Consider the following 14,374-nt stretch of genomic DNA (forward strand, 5'->3'; position numbering starts at 1 on the left):
AGAAGGACCACTAATCACATTGTTATAATTTTGGCTTAGAGAAGTACTGGCTGTTACTGTTAGAAGGACCACTAATCACATTGTTATAATTTTGGCTTAGAGAAGTACTGGCTGTTACTGTTAGAAGGACCACTAATCACATTGTTATAATTTTGGCTTAGAGAAGTACTGGCTGTTACTGTTAGAAGGACCACTAATCACATTGTTATAATTTTGGCTTAGAGAAGTACTGGCTGTTACTGTTAGAAGGACCACTAATCACATTGTTAATAATTTTGGCTTAGAGAAGTACTGGCTGTTACTGTTAGAAGGACCACTAATCACATTGTTATAATTTTGGCTTAGAGAAGTACTGGCTGTTACTGTTAGAAGGACCACTAATCACATTGTTATAATTTTGGCTTAGAGAAGTATCGGCTGTTACTGTTAGAAGGACCACTAATCACATTGTTATAGGCAAATCCATGTTATTTGTAGAATTGCTTTACGTAAGACCACTATACATTTAATTGTAGAGAAGTACTGTGTCTGTTAGAAGACATACACATTATATTGGTGAGAATTTTACTGTAGAAGGCACAATCACTGTTAATTGTGAGTATGCTGTATAGAGACCAATCACATGTTTTGTTAGAAGTAGTGTACGTTAAAGCCACAATCCATGTAATTGGTAGGAATGGTTCTGTTAAAGACCACTAACACATTATATTGGTTAGAATATGTTACTGTTAAGCACATCACATTTTTTGTAGAAATCTGGCGTACTGTAGAGACCTAATCCTGTATATTTGTAGAAATGTGTTACGTAGAAGACCACACACAGTTATAATTGTAGAAGTCGCGTACTTTAGAGACCACACATGTATATTTTGTTAGTAAATTTGTTATATTTTGGTAAAAATGGCTGTTTTAGAAGACCTATCATTGTTAAATTTTCTTAGAGAATACTGGTTTTTTAGAAGCTAATTTTTTTTGTTGAGAGAACTTTTTGTTAGAAACCTAATACTTGTTATTGTTTGCACTAACAAGTATATTTTGGTTAGGAAGGTGTTAGTGCAAACACATTTTATTTTGGTTAGATGTATGTTGTTACTGTTAAGACCACTAATCACATTTTATATTTGGTAGAATATGGTTTATGTTAGAAGACCATAATCATTGTTATATTTTGGCTTAGAGAAGTATGGTGTTGTTAGCACTAATCACATTTATAATTTTTAGAAATATTGTTTGTTAGAAGGCCACTATACATTTTAATTTTGGTTGAAAGTATTGGTTTAGAAGGACCACTAATCACTGTTATAATTTGGTAGAAAATGGTTATTTAAAGGACTAACATGTATAATTTTAGTTAGGATAATTTGTTAAATTTTGCTAGAAAACTTTACGTTGAGAATATCTTGCTTAGAATACTTGAATGTTAAATGGCTTATAATTATAATTTTGTTAAGTATTGGTTATTAAGTGGCTAAGTTCTGTTTAATGGACCATAACATTGTTTATTTGGCTAGAAATCTGGTGTTATTTGAGGACACTATCACTGTTTAATTTGGCTTGAAATACTGGTTAATTTGAGGACAAATCACTTGTTATTTTGGTTAGAGAATACTGGTTTATTTGGACACAATACTTGTTATATTTGGAAGAAGTACTGTTTAATTTGAGGAATATCATTTTTAAATTGGCTAAATACTTGTTTATTTAGAAGGACATAATCTTTATTTTGATAGAAATACTGTTTTATTTGAAGACTTTTACTGTAAGAATTCTATTAGAAGTACTGTTTGTTAGAAGGAAAACTGGCGTTACTGTTAAAGACCATAATCACTGTTAAATTTTGGTTAAGAGTATGTTTACTGTAGAAGGACAAACACATTTAATTTGGTTGAGAATATTGGCTGTTAGTAGAAGGACATAAACATTTATAATTTTGTGTAAGAATACTGGCTGTTACTGTTAGAAGGACCAAATCACATTTTATAATTTTGGTTAGGTAGTATGGTGTTACTGTTAGAAAGCACTAATCACATTGTTATATTTTGGTTAGAGAATTGGTGTTCTGTTAGAAGACATAATCACATTGTTATAATTTGGCTTAGAGAAGTACTGGCTGTTAGTTAGAAGGACCATAATCATATTTTAATTTTGGCTAGAGAAGTACTGGCTGTTACTGTTAGAAGACCACAATAATTGTTAAATTTGCTTAGAGATCTGTTATGTAAAGAAATCTAATTGTTGAATATTTGTTATGTAGTAAGGCTTTACTTGTAAATTCATGTAAATTTGTTAGTGATGCGTTACTGTTATAATGATTCAGATATGTTGTTAGTAGAAGGAACTATCCATTGTTATATTTTGGCTTAGAATATGGCTTTATGTTAGAAGACCTTATTGAGAATTTGTTAGATATTGGTTTAGTATGGATTAGACTACATTGTTATAATTTGGCTTAGAGTATGGTTTATTAGAAGGACCAAATACATTGTTATAATTTTGGCTTAGAGAAGTACTGGCTGTTACTGTTAGAAGGACCACTAATCACATTGTTATAATTTTGGCTTAGAGAAGTACTGGCTGTTACTGTTAGAAGGACCACTAATCACATTGTTATAATTTTGGCTTAGAGAAGTACTGGCTGTTACTGTTAGAAGGACCACTAATCACATTGTTATAATTTTGGCTTAGAGAAGTACTGGCTGTTACTGTTAGAAGGACCACTAATCACATTGTTATAATTTTGGTTAGAGAAGTACTGGCTGTTACTGTTAGAATGACCACTAATCACATTGTTATAATTTGGCTTAGAGAAGTACTGGCTGTTACTGTTAGAAGGACCACTAATCACATTGTTATAATTTTGGCTTAGAGAAGTACTGGCTGTTACTGTTAGAAGGACCACTAATCACATTGTTATAATTTTGGCTTAGAGAAGTACTGGCTGTTACTGTTAGAAGGACCACTAATCACATTGTTATAATTTTGGCTTAGAGAAGTACTGGCTTGTTACTGTTAGAAGGACCACTAATCACATTGTTATAATTTTGGCTTAGAGAAGATATCTGGCTGTTACTGTTAGAAGGACCACTAATCACATTGTTATAATTTTGGCTTAGAGAAGTACTGGCTGTTACTGTTAGAAGACCACTAATCACATTGTTATAATTTTGGCTTAGAGAAGTACTGGCTGTTACTGTTAGAAGGACCACTAATCACATTGTTATAATTTTGGCTTAGAGAAGTACTGGCTGTTACTGTTAGAAGGACCACTAATCACATTGTTATAATTTTGGCTTAGAGAAGTACTGGCTGTTACTGTTAGAATGACCACTAATCACATTGTTATAATTTTGGCTTAGAGAAGTACTGGCTGTTACTGTTAGAAGGACCACTAATCACATTGTTATAATTTTGGCTTAGAGAAGTACTGGCTGTTACTGTTAGAAGGACCACTAATCACATTGTTATAATTTTGGCTTAGAGAAGTACTGGCTGTTACTGTTAGAAGGACCACTAATCACATTGTTATAATTTTGGCTTAGAGAAGTACTGGCTGTTACTGTTAGAAGGACCACTAATCACATTGTTATAATTTTGGCTTAGAGAAGTACTGGCTGTTACTGTTAGAAGGACCACTAATCACATTGTTATAATTTTGGTTAGAGAAGTACTGGCTGTTACTGTTAGAAGGACCACTAATCACATTGTTATAATTTTGGCTTAGAGAAGTACTGGCTGTTACTGTTAGAAGGACCACTAATCACATTGTTTATAATTTTGGCTTAGAGAAGTACTGGCTGTTACTGTTAGAAGGACCACTAATCACATTGTTATAATTTTGGCTTAGAGAAGTATCTGGCTGTTACTGTTAGAAGACACTAATCACATTGTTATAATTTTGGCTTAGAGAAGTACTGGCTGTTACTGTTAGAAGACCACTAATCACATTGTTATAATTTTGGCTTAGAGAAGTACTGGCTGTTACTGTTAGAAGACCACTAATCACATTGTTATAATTTTGGCTTAGAGAAGTATCTGGCTGTTACTGTTAGAAGGACCACTAATCACATTGTTATAATTTTGGTTAGAGAAGTACTGGCTGTTACTGTTAGAAGGACCACTAATCACATTGTTATAATTTTGGCTTAGAGAAGTACTGGCTGTTACTGTTAGAAGACCACTAATCACATTGTTATAATTTTGGTTAGAGAAGTACTGGCGTTACTGTTAGAAGGACCACTAATCACATTGTTATAATTTTGGCTTAGAGAAGTACTGGCTGTTACTGTTAGAAGGACCACTAATCACATTGTTATAATTTTGGCTTAGAGAAGTACTGGCTGTTACTGTTAGAAGGACCACTAATCACATTGTTATAATTTTGGCTTAGAGAAGTACTGGCTGTTACTGTTAGAAGGACCACTAATCACATTGTTATAATTTTGGCTTAGAGAAGTACTGGCTGTTACTGTTAGAAGGACCACTAATCACATTGTTATAATTTTGGCTTAGAGAAGTACTGCTGTTACTGTTAGAAGGACCACTAATCACATTGTATAATTTGTTAGAGAAGTACTGCTGTTACTGTTAGAAGACCACTAATCACATTGTTATAATTTTGTTAAGAGTAATATGGTTGTTACTGTAGAATGACCACTAATCACATTGTTATAATTTTGGCTTAGAGAAGTATGGTGTTACTGTTAGAAGACCACTAATCACATTGTTATAATTTTGGCTTAGAGAAGTACTGGCTGTTACTGTTAGAAGGACCACTAATCACATTGTTATAATTTTGGTTAGAGAAGTACTGGCGTTACTGTTAAAGACCACTAATCACATGTTATAATTTTGCTTAGAGAAGTATCTGCTGTTACTGTTAGAAGACCATAATCCATTGTTATAATTTTGGCTTAGAGAAGTACTGGCTGTTACTGTTAGAAGGACCACTAATCACATTGTTAAATTTTGCTTAGAGAATATCTGGCTGTTACTGTTAGAAGGACCACTAATCACATTGTTATAATTTTGGCTTAGAGAAGTACTGGCTGTTACTGTTAGAAGGACCACTAATCACATTGTTATAATTTTGGCTTAGAGAAGTACTGGCTGTTACTGTTAGAAGGACCACTAATCACATTGTTATAATTTTGTTAGAGAAGTACTGCTGTTACTGTTAGAAGACCACTAATCACATTGTTATAATTTTGGTAGAGATATACTGGTTGTTACTGTTAGAAGACCACTAATCACATTGTTATAATTTTGGTTAGAAGTACTGGCTGTTACTGTTAGAAGACCACTAATCACATTGTTATAATTTGGTTAGAGAAGTACTGGCTGTTACTGTTAGAAGACCACTAATCACATTGTTATAATTTTGGCTTAGAGAAGTACTGGCTTACTGTTAGAAGACCATAATCACATTGTTAATTTTGGCTTAGAGAAGTACTGGCTGTTACTGTTAGAAGACCACTAATCACATTGTTATAATTTTGGCTTAGAGAAGTACTGGCTGTTACTGTTAGAAGGACCACTAATCACATTGTTAATAATTTTGGCTAGAGAAGTACTGGCTGTTACTGTTAGAAGGACCACTAATCACATTGTTATAATTTTGGCTAGAGAATATGGCTGTTACTGTTAGAAGGACCACTAATCACATTGTTATAATTTTGGCTTAGAGAAGTACTGGCTGTTACTGTTAGAAGGACCACTAATCACATTGTTATAATTTTGGTTAGAGAATATCTGGTTGTTACTGTTAGAATACCACTAATCACATTGTTAAATTTTGGCTTAGAGAATACTGGCTGTTACTGTTAGAAGACCACAAATCACATTGTTATAATTTTGGTTAGAGAAGTACTGGCTGTTACTGTTAGAAGACCACTAATCACATTGTTATAATTTTGGCTTAGAGAAGTACTGGCTGTTACTGTTAGAAGGACCACTAATCACATTGTTATAATTTTGGCTTAGAGAAGTACTGGCTGTTACTGTTAGAAGACACTAATCACATTGTTAAATTTTGGCTTAGAGAAGTACTGGCTGTTACTGTTAGAAGGACACAATCACATGTTATAATTTTGGCTAGAGAAGTATCTGGCTGTTACTGTTAGAAGGACCACTAATCACATTGTTATAATTTTGTGGCTCTAAGAAAGAAAGAAAAACTGGCTGTTACTGTTAGAAGGACCACTAATCACATTGTTATAATTTTGGCTTAGAGAAGTACTGGCTGTTACTGTTAGAAGGACCACTAATCACATTGTTATAATTTTGGTTAAGAGTAGTATATGGTTGTTACTGTTAGAATGACCACTAATCACATTGTTATAATTTTGGCTTAGAGAAGTATCTGGCTGTTACTGTTAGAAGGACCACTAATCACATTGTTATAATTTTGGCTTAGAGAAGTACTGGCTGTTACTGTTAGAATGACCACTAATCACATTGTTATAATTTTGGCTTAGAGAAGTATCTGGCTGTTACTGTTAGAAAGACCATAATCACATTGTTATAATTTTGGCTTAGAGAAGTACTGGCTGTTACTGTTAGAAGGACCACTAATCACATTGTTATAATTTTGGCTTAGAGAAGTATCTGGCTGTTACTGTTAGAAGGACCACTAATCACATTGTTATAATTTTGGCTCAGAGAAGTATCTGGCTGTTACTATTAGAAGGACCACTAATCACATTGTTATAATTTTGGGTTAGAGAAGTATCTGGTTGTTACTGTTAGAAGGACCACTAATCACATTGTTATAATTTTGGCTTAGAGAAGTACCGGCTGTTACTGTTAGAAGGACCACTAATCACATTGTTAGATTGGTTTGGAGAGGTACCAGACTGTTAAGGTAACCACTATTGTTTGTTAGTTCCAAACTCTTGCATCTTTAAAACCTTCTGATGAATTTCGCTGTAGTTTGACATGATGGTTAGATTGCACTGGACCTCACTCATTATTTTTTGATCATTGGAAAAACTACTGGTTCAAAAGATAGCTTATTAATGATGTATTAAAATCATGGAAACTGCCTTGCTTCATAAGATCAGTGATGATGATGGCCTTCCGAGACGATCACCACCATTGCTTATTGTAAAATTGTATCTTTCATATGACAAGATGCTTTCTAAAAACATATTATGAAGATAGAAGAGTGATTGAGAGAGAGAGAGAGAGAGAGAGAGAGAGAGAGAGAGAGAGAGAGAGAGAGAGAGAGAGAGAGAGAGAGAGAGAGAGAGAGAGAGAGAGAGAGAGAGAGAGAGAGAGAGATAGAGAGAGAGAGAGAGTTATGTATTGATTTTCAATTTTTTTCCCCAATGCCTACCCAACATCTGTTCATCCAAAGACACCACTGGCCTTTTTTGACATCTGGTGCCACCCTGTCTATGCTGATGTCATAAAAATGCGAGTGACACCAACATTCATGCAAATAAGCACAGGTGTCAAAACTTGACACAAGACATGATGGTGGTTTTTTCATCGTTGTTTAATCATTGTGTTTTATATTGTTTAGCCACGTGTTAACACATTTCTTGTATGTGAATCATGGGATGTACGGCCAGCATTGAGACATATTTATCACAACAAAAAGGTGGAATAGCACATACTAAATGTACATTCTTCCCTGTTCCCTTTTTACTAAAAACCACTCACAATATTTGGTGTAAACCCCTAAGTAGGAATGGTGTATGTTGGTTTGTTTTGTGTGGATATTGAGGTGGTGGGATTGAGGTGTACACATGATGCCCTTACTTCCAAATAGTCCTCATCACGTTATGTTGTGTGAGTTATTGTAAAATTCTAATGTTTTGGGTGGTAAAAATGAAAACACCACAAAACATCAAAGGAATTAGTGATTGCCTGACAGCCGTACCAACAGTGATGATAATGGCAATTTGTCCTAAAGGAGGAAAATGTATCGCTCCATCCGGCAAACTCAAGTCAAAATGACAAAATTAAATGACAGACACAATATGATAGTTACGTAACATTATATAATATACTTCTTTTGTAAAAATATCTAATATGAATTGTCCTTTCCAGAAAAGAATTCAAAAGGCTCACAATATGAATCATACTGCTATCTACATCATATGAATCATACTGCTATCTACATCATATGAATCATACTGCTATCTACATCATATGAATCATACTGCTATCTACATCATATGAATCATACTGCTATCTACATCATATGAATCATACTGCTATCTACATCATATGAGTCATACTGCTATCTACATCATATGAATCATACTGCTATCTACATCACAATATGAATCATACTGCTATCTACATCATATGAATCATACTGCTATCTACATCATATGAATCATACTGCTATCTACATCACAATATGAATCATACTGCTATCTACATCATATGAATCATACTGCTATCTACATCATATGAATCATACTGCTATCTACATCATATGAATCATACTGCTATCTACATCATATGAATCATACTGCTATCTACATCATATGAATCATACTGCTATCTACATCATATGAATCATACTGCTATCTACATCATATGAATCATACGAATCATACTGCTATCTACATCATATGAATCATACTGCTATCTACATCACAATATGAATCATACTGCTATCTACATCATATGAATCATACTGCTATCTACATCACAATATGAATCATACTGCTATCTACATCATATGAATCATACTGCTATCTACATCAAGAGGACCAATCTCAACAGGCTGGAAATCTACAACTCCCAACAATGCTTGTTACAATAAGGATAATAATATCAATTAGAATCACAGTTAGCATATACTGCATAAACAAACATCAAGATATGAAGTGAATAGAAAAGTGCCAGAAGACAATAGAGAATAAAATTTTTTTTCGCGGCGGTGGTGGGGTTTGAACCTGCGACCTTATTGGTACGACAACTCCGCCTGGCAGGTGAGAGCGTGGCTCTACCGTGTGAGCTATCCACGAACACAAAAATATTCGTTTCAAACTCAAAGTCATTACTAGATCCCTCTCTCACCCACTTCTTGAGATCGCCGATTCGTTCGTACACCACCATCGCGAATAATTTTGACCAGCAGTTAAGCTTAATAGCCAATATTCTCAACACAAACATATAACATAGAAACGATTGAGACATTGAGTATGCTCCGGTGTATGGGGTGAATTTTAATTCAGAAAAGTGAGTGGAGCAGGCACTTATGTTGGTAACAACAAGATATGAAGTGAATAGAAAAGTGCCAGAAGACAATAGAGAATAAAAATTTTTTTCCGCGGCGGTGGTGGGGTTTGAACCTGCGACCTTATTGGTACGACAACTCCGCCTGGCAGGTGAGAGCGTGGCTCTACCGTGTGAGCTATCCACGAACACAAAAATATTCGTTTCAAACTCAAAGTCATTACTAGATCCCTCTCTCACCCACTTCTTGAGATCGCCGATTCAAACATCATACAACAATGTGTAATCTGCCTTGCTGTCATTTACTGCATAAACAAACATCATACAACAATGTGTAATCTGCCTTGCTGTCATTTACTGCATAAACAAACATCATACAACAATGTGTAATCTGCCTTGCTAAGTCATTTACTGCATAAACAAACATCAAACAACAATTTGTAATCTGCCTTGCTGTCATTTACTGCATCATACAACAATGTGTAATCTGCCTTGCTGTCATTTACTGCATAAACAAACATCAAACAACAATGTGTAATCTGCCTTGCTGTCATTTACTGCATAAACAAACATCAAACAACAATGTGTAATCTGCCTTGCTGTCATTTACTGCATAAACAAACATCAAACAACAATGTGTAATCTGCCTTGCTAAGTCATATGACATTGAACTTGAGCTTTTAAAAAAATATAAAGCAATATCCACTAAATGTGCTCAAAGTGGTTTATGAGGGGTCTGCAGCCAACAGCAACACTAACACGTAAGACAAGATGTTATCCTGTTAGGCAAAATTATAACAATGTGATTAGTGGTCATTCTAACCGTAACAGCCAGTACTTCTCTAAGCCAAAATTATAACAATGTGATTAGTGGTCATTCTAACAGTAACAGCCAGATACTACTCTAAGCCAAAATTATAACAATGTGATTAGTGGTCATTCTAACAGTAACAGCCAGTACTTCTCTAAGCCCAAATTATAACACTGTAAATAATATTTACCAGCATGGTTGGGTAACTTTCAAAATCAAAACTGTTGCAAGACTCAAGGTTTGAATCCTGGGAGCAATCAATGGCTGCAATTGGAACCAGGTCTTTCCAGCCTGTGAATTGAAAGTTACATCCATTAGTCTCTCTCTCTCTCTCTCTCTCTCTCTCTCTCTCTCTCTCTCTCTCTCTCTCTCTCTCTCTCTCTCTCTCTCTCTCTCTCTCTCTCTCTCTCTCTCTCTCTCTCTCTCTTGTGACAGACAAAATAATACACAAATGTATGCATGAACAATTCAAGATCTATGTTTGTTTTTGTTGTTTTTAAGGATTTTACGGCACTTGCAACACATTTAGGTTATATCAGCGCCAGTAAAAAGGAAGAAAATGGGATAGTAAAAAGTTCTAGAATTACAATTAAAGCACCCAAGAAAAAGTAAGACATAGGGGAACTGGGAACAAATAGGGATCAGATGTAGATTCCAAGAGCACACTATCAAAGTACTTAGTTTGAGATCACCTATAAGTCTCATCCGGACACAAGCACAAAATCCAACAAAGAGGAATACACTCAAATGCTTACATTATAAATTCAAAATAATAAATATAATAATACATAACAGAGAGATGATTTACAAGGAAAAACATATCATCTCCCAAAAACAATAACTATGCATTTGACTGTTTCCCTCCCAGCTAGGACTCCGGCCAAGGCCAGGACAAAACCAAGTAATCTCATTCCAAGGCAAAGACAGAAAGCATGCTGTATTTTCCATCCACCAGTAGACTGAACACACATCTCTGTATTCAGTACACTGGAAGAGACTATAACTTATAATAAGGTCTAAACTGTTTTACAGAGTACGAGAAGGCGAGGTGTAACTGTAACTGGGGTGGGGTGAGTTAGGGGTCTGAGCTCCTTTCTAGGCATAATATTTTCTTTCTTTCTTTTTTATACTCCCTTGGCAAAAATTCTTAGTTTTCAACTTCCACACGCTGTCACCATTCCTGGTGACTTGAGAAGTTTGAACGACTTTTAGCATTTCTTTATTATTTACTTTCTTTTTTAAACTCCCTTGGCAAAAATTCTTAGTTTTCAACTTCCACACGCTGTCACCATTCCTGGTGACTCGAGAAGTTTGAACGACTTTTAGCATTTTAAAAATTTATTTACTTTTACTCACTTCTAAGTATATTATTTTAATTTAGGACACAGTGAAGACTTTGGATACGAGCGACTTTTTCCTGAAATAGACTTGTAGTTTAATTCGTTCACCTGTAAATAGAGATGAATTTTAAACTGACTATTGTGTTTCTCTTATAATGCCAGGTTCAGGCGAGGTTTGTTGGGACAATGACGACTTTATACTTGGTGAAATGGTTCTAATTCAATCTGACATCATTTAAAGATAAATAAATAGAAACTCTGTTTTCGTCATTCTCAGACATTTCTGTCAAATGAGAAACTCATTGATTATCCCCATCATGTCTATCATGATAAAGTTCTTACAGTTACAAGGAAATCCCCTTAAAACCATAAATCACAGACAGAGGGTTATCAGTATCAGTTATCAATGTTAACTCATAGCTCAGTCTAGACTCCCTTCCTTCTTACCACTCAGAGCCACAATCGTGTCTTTAGAACCCGGCTCCATTATCAAGTCTGGTTACATACATAAATAGGCCTATCTCTGGCCAATAAAAACTAGTACTCTCCATTCACAAAGGTATCAAACTTTATTGTTATTTATGACTGATACCGATATCACATCATTTCTTATTTTCCTTTCCCCCTAAAATCTATTTTATTGTGTAATTTTTTTTACTCATACTTCTCCCTTATATAGTAATAAACGAACTTATGCATTGCATTGCCTTCATTTGTCCCCTTTTAAAAACATGAACATTGTCGTTTATATTTTCTATTTTTGACTCGAAGTTTTGCATGCGGTAGGAAAATATTCATGGCAAATCGTTAGTTACATGACTTTTGTAATTGAATAAAACGAAATGGTACTTTCATCCTGTTTGTTGTGAAATTACAAAAATGTATACCCGACAGTCGACAGGAATTGTATTGCCTAAGATTAGTTTTTGCACACCTAGTTATGAATTGTGAATTCCAAAACGAATCCGGATTTTTACCCTAGCCCTAACTTACCCAACCCTGGCTACATATTATTTAGTACACTTATTAACTTTTTAACTACCATTATTTTTGTAGTTGGTCGTCAGAGGATCACTCTTACCTTTCATTTTTGTCGCGACTTTTTTCCATTCCGATGCAAACCTGATACAATGGCCACACCACCTGTTGTAGAATTCCACGACCCAAACAATATTTTCCTTATTCTCCACAGCCCGATGAAAGGTTTTGTGATCCAAAGACAGAACATCATCATGAGGCGAATACAGTCCATTCTCATTATCCGTGGCCTCGGCGACTTGGGTATTTTGAAGAACAAGCCATGTGAGGAGAAACAACCAACCCAGAGAAATGATGATTGATGAAGCCTCAACTTTCATTATTATTAGATATGATGACTTGATGAACTGATGAACGATTCTACTTTTATACGATGATGAATTGGATGGAATTTTCGTCAATTTCAATACAAAATGTCATCAAACATGTGATTGGTGTCTTTTACTCGCTGTACCTGACCAAATAATCAATTCACCAACACTGCAGATCCAACATATGTTACGATATTTGCCTTAGCCTTAAAAACGAAACCAAAAATTGTCTGCTTGGCTTGTTTACATTGATTTCAGTGATGAGTTGCCAAACCGGATTTTATAATTTCGTACTTCATTTTATTCCATATTTTGCATTGCAGAGTAACATTCAAAATTAGAATCAAAAGAAAAAAAACAACAAAACAAAATTAGCCCCCCCCCCCCCCCCCCCCCCCCCCCAAAAAAAAGACCCCAAACCGACGTGCCCATATTTGCAGGTCTGATAACCCAATTCCTTATGGGCTCGTTGTTGTAATGGAAATCTCAATATATGAAGCAAAAAATTGTCCATTACGACAAGGTTTAAAGTGGGTTCGAATGTTAGACCTGTGTATATAAACGTCGCCCAACGGAACAAACAACCAAATGATGATGATAATAATAATAATAATAATAATAATAATAATAATAATAATAATAATAATAATAATAATAATAATAATAATAACAATAATAATTAATAATAACAATAATATAATTACTTCTACTAATAATAATAATAACAATAATTAAATAAATAATAATAAATACTGAATTTATATAGCGCCTGAACACCCACGTTAATCGTGCTCTGCGGCGCTTTAAATAATATTTTTTTAAATCACGACACTACGTAACAAGCATGAATATAGAAACCAAATCTAAGCAACATCTATCTCATTTAAAAAATAAGCCTCACGGAACAACTCAGTGTTCAGACATTTCCTGAAAGATGATACATTTTCACAGGACTTTGTCCGAGGACTGAACGTGGAGCAATGGATGAAAAGGATTTGATTTTATTTTATTTATTTATTTTAACCAAAAGTGGATTTTGAGGTGGTAACCTTTAAACGCTGGGACTGAGATGATCTTAAATTTCGAGTGGGTTCATATTTTAAAAATCAGTTCCTGCAAATATTCAGGTGCCAATCCATCCAGGCATATGAAAACATAGCGCAATATTTTAAATTCTATCCTAAACTTCACAAAAAGCCAGTGCAATTCCTGGACAATTGTTGTAATATGATTACTTTTTTTCGTTAATTTTATAAGTCTAGCCGCTTTATTTTGAATTCTTTTTTTTTTTTTTTTTTTTTTTGTAGTTGATGAATTAATCTGCTTTGACAGCAAATGGGAAGGGCTTTACAATAATCTAATCTGCTAGTAATAAAAGAATTCACAAACATGTTTGTAACTGTCTGTTCACCTGGATCATCATCAATATAATGTCTGATTCTTCCAATGTTTCTAATGTGATAGTTACAACATTAACATCTTTTTAAAAATGATCTTCCATTGATAACCTTTGATCTAAATACACTCCAATATTTCTCACACAAGTACTAGGTTTTAAAAAGTTAAATAGTATTTTCACCCACCAGCATCTCATTTGTAGATATTTTTGAGAGTTGATACCTATTTCCAAAAATTATCATTTCTGTCTTGTCATCATTACATTAAAGTTTGTTTAGTTT

General features: G+C 34.4%; 2 protein-coding genes across 2 annotated transcripts in view; one reads left to right on the top strand and one right to left on the bottom strand.

Annotated features, from left to right (window-relative positions):
* LOC144979424 (sulfhydryl oxidase 1-like) overlaps positions 1 to 12,954 on the bottom strand; it is a 35,267-nt gene extending 22,313 nt beyond the window's left edge. The window contains exons 1-2 of the mRNA XM_078926067.1: positions 12,428 to 12,954; positions 10,197 to 10,297 (exon numbers count right to left, since the gene is read on the bottom strand). Of these exons, the coding sequence (XP_078782193.1) occupies positions 10,197 to 10,297; positions 12,428 to 12,704 (378 nt within the window). The 5' untranslated portion in view covers positions 12,705 to 12,954. The remainder of the gene's footprint in view (positions 1 to 10,196; positions 10,298 to 12,427) is intronic.
* The window catches only part of LOC144979431 (uncharacterized), a 198,183-nt gene that overhangs the window by 168,012 nt on the left and 15,797 nt on the right, over positions 1 to 14,374 (top strand). The window lies entirely within an intron of this gene.

The sequence above is a fragment of the Berghia stephanieae genome, chromosome 9 (genome assembly GCF_034508935.2).
Source record: "Berghia stephanieae isolate SIO BIC M18660-M18661 chromosome 9, UCSD_Bste_1.3, whole genome shotgun sequence".
Classification (NCBI taxonomy): domain Eukaryota; kingdom Metazoa; phylum Mollusca; class Gastropoda; order Nudibranchia; family Aeolidiidae; genus Berghia; species Berghia stephanieae.